This window comes from Pundamilia nyererei, unplaced genomic scaffold (assembly GCF_000239375.1).
Source record: "Pundamilia nyererei isolate P.nyererei 1_Seehausen unplaced genomic scaffold, PunNye1.0 scaffold00063, whole genome shotgun sequence".
NCBI lineage: Eukaryota > Metazoa > Chordata > Actinopteri > Cichliformes > Cichlidae > Pundamilia > Pundamilia nyererei.
This window is the reverse complement of record NW_005187464.1, coordinates 342,201-353,659: the sequence shown is the minus strand read 5'-3', so window position 1 is coordinate 353,659 and position 11,459 is coordinate 342,201. Positions and strand designations below refer to the sequence as shown.

General features: G+C 41.2%; 1 protein-coding gene across 1 annotated transcript in view; it reads left to right on the top strand.

Annotated features, from left to right (window-relative positions):
- The first annotated feature begins 252 nt into the window (after nt 1–252).
- Nucleotides 253–11,459, top strand: part of rfx3 (regulatory factor X, 3 (influences HLA class II expression)) — an 18,948-nt gene continuing 7,741 nt past the window's right edge. Inside the window, exons 1-9 of the mRNA XM_005735191.2 lie at nt 253–419; nt 5,946–6,058; nt 6,178–6,266; nt 7,439–7,697; nt 9,963–10,037; nt 10,356–10,537; nt 10,672–10,791; nt 10,921–11,045; nt 11,138–11,253. Coding sequence (XP_005735248.1) covers nt 5,951–6,058; nt 6,178–6,266; nt 7,439–7,697; nt 9,963–10,037; nt 10,356–10,537; nt 10,672–10,791; nt 10,921–11,045; nt 11,138–11,253 — 1,074 coding nt within the window. The 5' untranslated portion in view covers nt 253–419; nt 5,946–5,950. The remainder of the gene's footprint in view (nt 420–5,945; nt 6,059–6,177; nt 6,267–7,438; nt 7,698–9,962; nt 10,038–10,355; nt 10,538–10,671; nt 10,792–10,920; nt 11,046–11,137; nt 11,254–11,459) is intronic.

Sequence of the window (11,459 nt, the reverse complement as noted above, 5' to 3'; positions counted from 1 at the left end):
ACACTATTAGCGTTATTATGGAGGTCCTAAATCGTGGTTGGATATCCTCATAAAATTTGCCTGAGAGAAACAAAAATCTTAGTTAAAGACTTATATTAAAAGAATACAACATCGTCTTTGCACCTGAAACTAATTGTTAGTAATTTCTTGGTTTCTTTTTTTATTTAACATCCTTATATATAATATGAAGAAATAAATGATTAGATGGTTTTGTGTTTAATTAAGTTTTAGGTGCGCTATAATCTCCTCCCACCTGCCTGTAAGGTTGCGCGCTGCAGTTTTATAGCAACTGTTGCCCAGTGAGGCAGCGCCATAGTCACCGTAGTCCTGGCGACTGTAACCCACCAACAACAACCTCTCTCTCCATCATTACCACCTCCTCCACCATCCTCATCTTCATCAACTAGTCCACAGCTCAGGTTTGCTTAAACTCTTTACTATTTTTAGCCAACGCACAGTTCTCTTCTGGCGTCACGTTGTAGTTTGTTTGGTTCTTTTGAAGAAAATATTATCGCTCGGGTTTATGTTTGTCTGCTGATGAATGAAGGCTCGATGAATCGCTGGGGTAGTTTGCTAGCGAGGGTGTTTCTTTGTAACGTGTTAGCCTGCTTGCTAACGTTGCCTGTAATGCCCACTGCTGTGAGAGGTCCTGTTCGCTACCGTTAGCTAGCTACGGCCTCTTACTGCGTTGTGTGAGGCTAAAACTGGCCGAAACGCGTCCAGCTGGACTGGAAATTGTGTTTTCTGCGTAACTTATTTGTTTAAACTTGTCATGCTGAATGGTAGCGTAGGTCTTGGCTAGTCAGTGATGCTAACTGGTCAGCTGGAGCAGGAGCAGGTGTCTGTTGCTAACGCCAGCGATGCCTTCTGACAATGCCTGTTGGTATCTCTCTCTTTTTTTCTTTTTTCTTTTTTTTGGGGGGGGGGGGGGGGGGTAACGTTATGGGGATATTGCAAGTTTGTGTTTCGGGTGGTTCAGCTGTTTGCTCATACAAGATCAGTGCGTCGATTAGCAATGGAAAGTGCTGTGAGCTAGCCTTCCACACACACACTTACTGCTATTGACAATAGCTAAGCCATTACTTTCCCTTTTGTCTTAGGGAGCAAGATAGCTTCGCTAGCTCTCCATCTGCCCTCTTTGTGGCATCAGATGGCAATGATAAGCTGACTGATAACGCAAGGCTAAGTTTTGCTGTGGGCAGCTTTGAGGAAAACAACACTTAACGGATTATCCTTTAAACAGCGTGATGTTTTCTTGACTCGTTTTGTTAATCTGTATTATTGATTCAGCAAATGGACCGGTAACAGTTAATACACCCCATCCTCACAATAAGAATAATGCAGAATTATTGATTCCGTGTTAAAGGCAGAAATTCATTTTTGTATTTCTATAATTCATCTTTTTGTACCCTGAGTATCAAAGAATTGAAGGAGGGTTAAGTGTGTTGTTTTTATTATGGCACTCAACAGAAAGGAGGTTGTTTGGGGGTTTGTTTGTTTGTGGGCATTCCAGGCTGCTTTTGAGTTGAGTAAAACTATTCTGTTTTTGTATTTCATTCACGTTTTGAACATTCCTTAATCTGATTGCAGATTTTTCTTATAAAAAAGTAGGTTTCTTAACGTTGCATCACAATTACTCTCGAGTCCACCTGTTCACCTGCAACCTCTGATTTCCCTTAGGCAAGAGAACAGGTGTGTGTGTGTCTGTGCGCGCGTGCTGAGAAGGGAAAGATGGGCACATCTGCGGCATTGTGGGGACTTTACCACCTTCATTTATTTGTATGCATCCGTCATAGAGAGGGCATCCAGAAACAATACACAACAACTGTTGGTCATCTTTGGCTTTTTCACTGCGATTGCTTATGTATTTTTTATGAGAAACGCCTGTCTCTCACCTGCAGCTGGACCTCACTGCACCAGAGTAATTCATACCACCTGTAAAATAAAAGCTAAAGCTCAAAATAATGTTAATGTATTAATCTGTTTGCATATACAACCCAAAATAGGTCATCCCTCCCACCAAATGCACACACACATAAACAGGATGTTGGAGACTGCTAGTTATAAGATCATGTTACCACTTACCTGTAGTCCACTAGGGCAGAAATAGTACCATGCCACCTGCTGCCTGGATCCTGTTGCATTTCCAATCACTTAAAGAGGGGCTGATTAATTCAATTATTCAGTCAGCCATTTTCATCGCTCGGCAGCACGTTTGTTTTGTTATTTGCCACAGCTTTTCAATAGTAATGTAAAAAGGGGGACACGTAAAGATTATAAAGGATGCATTTAGATTTTAGATGACCATAGTTATCAGCACTTAATTTTCCAGCTATGCGTTTTTGGGCATATCAGTGTTTTAATGTTTAATGCTTGCCTTTTATTTATGCAGGTTTTTCACATCAAAATCAGAATCGGCAGTCCTTACAAACAACTCCTGCTTTACAATCTTAGAACACAGCTCCTAAACAAACGTGGTACTTTGCATACCCCCTACCCCCTCCCTTTTCAGCTCCCAATTACATCTCACAGGTGCTGTATGAGCGGTGATCGTGGTGCTGTGTTTGTGTGAGAAAGAGAGAGCGATAGAAAGCGAGACTTTGAGTGTGGTGTACTTTTCAAGCTTGTTCACCTGTTCTTATGTCTTGGCTTAGTGCATAAGAACTCCAACTTTGTCATACATAATCATTAGAGAGGCAAATTATAGTTCTTTGTATTTTCTGGTAGCTGTGACTGTGAACCTTTCCTGCTTTACTATTTGTTGCCTGTGGCATTAGCGGGAGAAACTGAGGAGGGGGAAAAAACTCTGAGCAAAATGTTGCACTCCTTGGTGGCTTTTGTTCCTCTGAGTCTTTGTAGGGCTTGCACTTGCTCAGTGGAGCACAGCATTTAAGTGGGCCACAAGGGAGTGACTGAATGGTGTGGCAGGAGGTGTATGAATGTGTGTGTGTGTGTGTGTGTGTGTGTGTGTGTCTTTATGGAGGGGGCTGAGGTGAGGCAGCAAGAGTGTGCTGCGGTGCAGGGTCTATTTTCCTACGATTAGGTGGGATCAGTTGTACTTGAGATTTCCACCTGCATTGTGGAATATAACCCTACGTCCTCTCTCAAAGTAGTTCCTTTCTCAGCATTCATATGCAGATGGTTGACAGATTAAAGGAAAAACCTAAACCCTTGACCCTTGTTATGCTGTGGGGGACATTCTGCTGATGCGGTTTGGGTCCGCTTGCCCCCTTAGATGGAAAGGTCACTACAAATCAATACAAAGTTATTCCATATGGTCACCTTTATCTTATGATGAAACATTTCTATTTTGAAGGGAGTGGTGTTTTCTAATATCAGACTCCCCCTTTGCACAAGGGCAAACGAGTTTACCAAATAGATCAGCGGGTATGAAAACAATGTGAATTATTAACTGCGGCTTGCCATAACCAGATCATTTGAACATCTATTGTAGATTTCTGATGGACAGTGTTAGACAGTCTGTGCCACCATGACCAAAACAGCAAATGAGGGAAGAATGCCAGTCCTAGAGATACAGAGTCTTGCAGGAATAAAATCAAGACACAATGAAGCCGTGTGAGGAAATGGTGGCTAAACACCTGTGATAGACACCATCATGGTTTTTCCTATGAACTCAAAGCTGAAGTTTGTGAGGTGTGGCCCTTTAATAGGGTTGGTAGCTTGGATTCACCGGCTTTTAAACCAAGTTACTGGTTTGTTGTAGCATGCATGTAAAGGTTTAATCCTGTTGTTAGAATGTCAGCGTATTGTCCTAACTTTCAGTGTCTTAAGGAGATTTTCCTTTTGCCCTGCTATTTCTTTCATTTTCATTGCACCTACTACTGTTGACTCTACCCGGTTGTTTTCATTTGAGGTTAGTCACCTCAACAAGAATCAAGTGATAATTTTTGTCTAAAGAGAGGAGCCAGTGTCAGGTGAAGGGACAGATCGAGCTGTCCCTGCAGAGATTTGAAGCTGTTGGGAGACCCAGCTTAATTAACCAAGAGAGGCTTGTTCATGGAAACTGTGGTGGGAAGGAGGTGGCCTTTCCCTAGAAAGGAAAGGAATGGAGTCGAGCGTAGCCATACTATTATTAACTCACAAACACAGGTTCACCATCGGGTTTGTTCTCCCTATTGTCCATAATTTCACAAAGTCTGTCTTAGTAGGTATATAAATGCAGACTTAAATTTAAGATGTAGAATATAGATGTACAATATAGGTCTCTGGTTAGTACTAAACCCATCTGGTAAAGACCTATAATGAGGTATTTTGTTCTTGGCAGTTTTTTTGTTTTGTTTTGTTTTGGGGGGTTTTGTTAATACTATTTCATGCAAGTCTTAAGTAACATAAACCTATGAAAGTAGTGCCTGTTAGAGAAATGAGAAGCAGCATCTGTTTGGAGTTTGTTAAATATTAACTTGGTTTATGGCTGTGAACATGGAGACAGGATCATGCGTCACTGAAGCATGAGGCTCTCGGCACACTGAGTACCAGAGGGCAGAAACAGGTGTTTCCGTAGGATTGGTCTAGAGCTGTTTTATTAGCATTGATTTCAGTAGAACATACAAGGCTCTGTGATGGTACCTAAGGTTTCCTACATTTTATGTCGTGGCCTAACCAAATCATGTGGATTGGGTGGTGCATCAAAAGTATTTGCCTATTAGAACTGGTGTTCATTGATCTTTGATTGCACACTAGTATTAGCTGTGTGCTACACTGATAATTACAAGTAATATAAACCCCGTATTTAGCTGTGAATAGAGTATTACATTTTTTGTTTTTTCGGGGTGGGGAGAAGCATGATGAACACTAAGGTACAGTACCTTTTCTTTTAACAACAATCTATACATGTTTGGTAACTGAAAAGTCAGTCGTTAAATTTGAGGAGCAAGCAAAACAGGTATTCCATTCTTGATGTAGGCTTTTTTTTTAGCTACTCAAACAGTTTGGGGCCTTATTTGTCATATTTTGCTTTCGTAATGGTCCAGATGATCGAGTCACCAGGTCCAGACTACAGACAGGCCAGTTTAGCAGATTTGAACTCATAACCATGCTATTATGATGCACAATGTGGTTAGGCAGGAAATAAACCCTTTTCTGTAAAAAGATTCCCCAAATCGCAACATATTTTCCCCTCAAAGTTATATATATCACTCAGCATTAATGTGTATTCCATAGATGTGCATTACACTGCCATATTGGCATGCTTGGCTTTTGAACTGTTTGCATTTAAAAAGCTGAATGGTCTGTTTCTTTTTTTCACTCCAGAGGTGTTTGCTGTTTCCAAAAATCATTTTCCCTGGCCAAACCTCTTTCCACTTTACCTCAATCCGTCCTCCCATAAAGAAAACACTATGATTATACAGGGTCTCTTGTTTTTTTTTGTTCTTTTTTTATTTGTGTTTTTCTCTTTTTTAAATACATCAACAAACTGTGTTCAAGGACATTAAGTTTTCATGAGTCCATGATTTCATTTTCTCAACTGAGCTGTCCCTGTCCTCAATGCAGTACTTCACAAGGCCTTGAAGGTCTTGTCTGTTCAGCCTTATATCACAGATGATGAAACTCCCCCCAGTTTCCTTGTACTTTTACATTGATGAGCTTTAACCTGTACCTATTTGTCCATAAAAGTCTTTCACGCTCAAGGATTCCTCTATGCTGCTGGTGAAGTGACACAATTCACCAGGTTTTATCTTTACATAACTTACCAAGTCTCTTGTTGCTCTGGTCGCAACTTTTTCTAAATGTGTTGCTGGTGCCAAATTCAAAATTTGCACACATTTTTGAGCATAGCTTTTCTTATATTCAGCACTATATTAGATTAAATACATTGTAATTAACAAAACGTTGTCCTGTGTTAATTTTAAACTTCTGTAAAAAGCTGCTTTACAGGTTAGACTATCTGGTCTACAATGATTTAGTGTTTTCCCTTTCTTATTTAGGCGCCATGCAGACCCCTGAAGCAGGCGCTGACTCCACCTCCACTGTCCCTCTTCAGACCACTGTGCCTGTCCAGCCTACTGGCTCCACCCAGCAGGTCCCCGTCCAGCAGCAGGTACGTCCAGCCTGCCTGGTGCCAGTGCACATGAAATGGATGTTTGTATTACTTAGTTCAATATAGAAGTGTAGTAAACAAGTTGATTAATTAATAACCTTTGCGATTTATCTTTCCAGGCCCAGACTGTTCAACAGGTTCAGCATGTTTACCCAGCACAGGTGCAGTATGTCGAGGAAAACAGTGGCGTCTTCACCAATGGCACCATGTGAGTCACTTAGCCAGACTTCTCATACACCACTCCACAGATATTAACGTAAAATCTCTGAAGCCTGTTCTTTCTCCTCCCTGGTCTCTTCACACCATCATTCATGTCACAAGCACATGATGTTGGTGGGAGTGCATGGTTGTTTTTGTGTTAGATTTCTTTTCTTTGTGGTGTGGAGACCTGTGTTTGATGGTGCTTAGTCACCTGAAAATGACCTGAAGTAGTCTTTTCTTTTAAATTGTGAGGCTTTCCAAGAGTCTCTTGAGTCTAGGGAATAGAGTTAGATCCACACTCAATAACAAGCCCAAGCCGATATGTGACGCAAACAAAATGCAGAAGTACGGCTATGCCGTGTTATATCAGCTGCGATAATACAGGATATAAAAGTGTCTTATCATGACATCGTCGCTGTAGCAACTACATGCTTTAATGTTCCCTAGCATGTACAGCAGTGACACAAGCACAGTCATGTCATTGCGTGAGGCCCATCTCAGCGTCCGATGTCGATTTATCTCAAACACAATACTTTGCAAAATATGCAAAAAAAAAACCTTTTCCACTCTAAGTTTAAACAACGGAAAAACATACTGTTGAGCACAACCAGGCTGTTCCAGAGGATGTTAGCAGCTGGTCATGTGCAACCCAAAAGTAAACAAATGACTCAAGAAAGCATCAGTATCTGCACTCTTTAGTTGCACTACATGGAACAGGAAGAACAAAGTGTGGATGGACATTATTGATTCGGTTTCATGGTAGAAAAGCATGACTTTAAGCGGCTGGTTAAAAAGCTCGACCCAAGATAGAACATCCCAAATAGAAAATATTTTTCAGTATATAATGTGACAATCAGTGTTGAGCCTTTTTTTCCTATTTTACTTCTAATGTCCAGGGAAAATCTTGCTTAGGCTACTTTTGTGCTTACTTGACTTATGCTATGTCACTGTATATCATGCTGGTGGTTGATGTTTCAATAGAGTCACATTTCAAATTAGGTAGTGTGTAGTGCTAACCAGTGCACCACTGTCGCACTTAATTATCTTAAAAGCACAAAATCCACAATAACACCTATTTTTAAATTGTCTGTTAAATAAATTTACCATGTATAAACGTTTGTAGTTTTTATATCCTTACTTTGGGCACACTGGCTGATTATTGTCATCTCTTCTAAACAGAAGAACCTACTCCTACTCAGAGCCAGCGCTATACAGCCAGAACAGTGGAGGGAACTACTTTGACACACAGGGCAGCTCAGCACAGGTGTCCACTGTGGTGACGTCACATGGCATGACCAACAATGGAGGAGGGGGCACTGGAGGAATGAGCATGGGTCTGGCGGGGGGTCAGGTAATCAGCAGCAGTTCTGGGGCTTACCTCATGGACAGTGCTGGACCCCACCCTGCAACCCAGACCGCACGAGCTTCACCAGCTACTGTAAGTTTCATAGCATCGACTGTGTGGGTCCTCGGTCTACCTTTCCCTCTTTGCATTTGTGTGTTTGTTTCTTGATCTGAGTAGTGTTATGTAGTTTGTTGTGATTTGGTAACTTATAAATTTTGCCTGGTAAGATCCAGGCCAGTAATAGTTTGCTTGGAATCTCCCTATTAGCATAAATGCTGTTTCTGTCATTCTTCATCTATCTATGCACGAGTTTGATCTGAAATGTGGATCGGCCATTTCTTAATTAGAGTTCCAAATTTAAACTTTGAAGTTATGTCATGTGTGCAAAATTTTCATGTGTGCACATATTGTACCATATCATACATAGACAATTTTAGCGTGCTACTTTTCCTTCATTGTGTGGCGTGTGCTTTATCTCTGGTCATTATGTGGTGCTAATGTATGAAATGCACTGTGTAGGCTGGGAGTTTCTGGAGTGATGTAACTTCTACCGGCAGTGTTCACTATCATCTTTAATGTTATTTGAGCAATATAGGGGTTTGTTTTTATCCCTTATTTTATATGTCTACTATTCCCAATCTTTGAGGAAGAAGACAGGGAAGTGATAAGAGCTAAGAGACAGGTGCAGTAAGGAGGGGAAATTAGGGCATGCTTATGGAAAATCGTAGCCTTTTTATTTTGCTATGATGATCTGAATTCACTGTAAGAAAATATTTTGCATTTTAGAAAATATCTACTCATAAAACAACATGTGCAGTCAGGTTTCACAGGACTATGCAAGTCTATGAAGACCTGCGTGCACCCTTATTGCTTTGCATAGGAATTAAGAGGCTAAGTAGCAGCCAGGTGCCGCTAATTATACGTTATTAATTGATCATCTGCAAGTGTGAGCACCTCTATAAAAGCAGAAGTTTGCTGGTTTGGAGCATTCAGGTGTGGGTTAACACAATGTCACAATCTTTCCAGCAATTTACCCCAAGACTGTGCAATAATCGGAGAAATTGCAAAAAAGAAGAAGAAGAAAATTCATTACCACACAATTAGAAAAAGATTGAAGAAGTATGGTTTGTTGGGAAGGGTCGCCAGGAGAAAGCCTCTTCTCTTTAAAAAGAAGAACATGGTGGCTAGTTTTCAGTTTGCAAAGTTGTATCCGAACAAACCAGAAGACTTCTTCATCACTATCTTTTGGATGGACGATACCAGAGTGGAGATGTTTGACCATATAGCACAGCCCCACATCTGGCAAAAGCCAAACACAGCATATCAGCACAATCACCTCATACCAGCTGTTAGGCACGGTGGTGGAGGGCTGAGGATTCGGGCTTGTTTTGCAGTTTGTAGTGATCGACTTCACCATGAACTCCTCTGTAGACCAAAATACTCTAGAATCAAGTGTCAGGCCATCTGTCCAACAGCTAAAGCTTGCCCAAACTGAGTCATGCAACACAATGATGAGCCCAAGCCCAGCACCAGATCTATAACAGAATGGCTGAAAAAGAAAAGAATCGAGGTGTTACAGTGGCCTAGTCAAAGTCCAGCCCTCAGTCTAAATGAGATCTGGACTTTTATGCAAGAGAGCTGTGCTTAACTAAATATCTGCAAACCAGAAAGAACTAAACCAACTCTGTACAGAAGAGTGTGCCAAAATTTTTCCATAACATTGAGAGACACTGATAGTCATACTGAAAAGCTGTTGCTGCTAAAAATGTTTCTACAAGGTGTTGAATCACTGGGTTTATTTACTTTTTTCCTGGACTGTTATGTACACTTCATCTAAATTATTAGCTTTCAAACAGTCTTTTAAGAGTCATATTTCCAACTACTGCATATCTCACTTTGGAAGTAAATGTTCTTGCACTACAATGACCTGCTGAGAACTAAGAGCCAGGCGTACATACTATGCAATCACCCTCACTTGAGCTAAGTGTTTGGTTTTTACTTTAATTTATACTATTGGAATCACGCTGAGACACAGCACATATTTACCAGAAGAGCACTAAATAGTTTTGAACTGAGAATGGTTAACTTTATGCCTCGTGTTCATGCCTCCCCTCTCTGTAAAATAAGAGCCAGTCTGGTATTACAGAGTCATTGTCATCTCGAAAGGTTTTCCTGAATGACAGGTTGTCCTGCTCTGCTTGGGTTTAGCGGTGCTTGCTTTGGAGTCTTTTCTAGATTGCCTTTTTTTATTTTCGCTTGTGGCCTATTCATGTGTGTACATCAACTCTTTATTTTTCTTGCTTTTGTTTTCATTTTCCCCTCTTACATTTTGTTGTCCTGTGCTTCGTGGTTTATCAGATTGAAATGGCGATTGAGACTCTCCAAAAATCTGAGGGTTTATCCAGTCAGAGAAGCTCGCTGCTCAACAGCCATGTAAGTTGCTTTTATGAACGCTCGCCCACGTCTAACCTTAACTTTTGCTAAACTCGCTCTCTTGCTGCCTCCCTCCAGTCTCTGTACATTTAAGTTCAGTGTGGTGCCTGCTATTTTCGTTGCTGGTTTTAATTATTACCGCTTTAAATTTTCTGGCTGCTATAGAAGCTTTTGCAGAGCAGTGATGGAGCAGTATCATATTTACTAACTGTTGGCCTAAGGTTTTTGTAAGGACCAACATGGAAGTCTGTTAAGTTAAAAAGGAAGATAAAAAAAAAAAAAAAAGTCATGAAAAACAATTCTTTCTTGCTGTTGTAGCTCCAGTGGCTGTTGGACAACTACGAGACAGCAGAGGGAGTAAGTCTGCCACGATCTACTCTCTACAATCATTATCTGCGCCATTGCCAGGAGCAGAAATTGGACCCTGTAAATGCAGCTTCTTTTGGCAAACTCATCCGCTCCATCTTCATGGGTCTCCGTACAAGACGCCTCGGGACAAGGTTAGCGCCTTTTATCTTCTTAAGTAAAGAAAAGCTGTTACATTAGGGATTTGACATTTTAATCTATTAGAAATATGCCCGCCTCCTCACTGTGAGTCTATCAGTGTGTTTTAACTTTGGGGTTTGTGTTGCAGAGGGAACTCCAAATATCATTATTATGGTATACGTGTGAAACCAGATTCCCCACTCAACAGACTCCAAGAAGACATGCAGTACATGGCACTCAGACAGCAGCCTGTTCAGCAGAAACAGAGGTAGAGCACACACAGCCTGGACTGAAATATTAGCAAGTTGTAGTTTTAGTAGGTAGGAAGCAATGTGATTTTGGTATTGGGGGGGTTTTGTTATTGGTTGTTTGTTTTTTTTTTTTGGGTTTTTTTAAGGTTCAAGCCAGTGCAGAAGTTTGATGGTGGCTCTGGGGAGAATTACTCAGGTGGAGGGCAGCACCATCCTGGTGCTGCAGAGCAGACAGTTATAGCACAGAGCCAGCACCACCAGCAGTTCCTAGGTCAGCGGCTTTTCTTTTTATCCAAAAGTCTGAACTGACATATACTGGCTATTATGTCTTTTAGATGATTCTGTTGTGTTCACTTCCAACAGATGCGTCGCGGGCACTCCCCGACTTTGTAGAGCTGGACCTTGGACAGAGCAATACAGAGAACATCAGCCTAGATGATGTGAAAGCTCTCCAGTCCCTTTACAGAGAGCACTGTGAGGTTAGACAAAGTGCTTTTTATATTCAATGCAGCGTCTCACACACACACGGCACACTGGGCACTTAAGTTGATGTCACAAAGGAAACGGGTCAGGATCCTCTTTCATGCTAAAAGATGGCTGAGTAATCGCTTTCAATGTTATCGCCTTCATTGATGCGTCATCGTGTGTGTGTGTGTGTGTGTGTGTGTGTGTGTGTGTGTGTGTG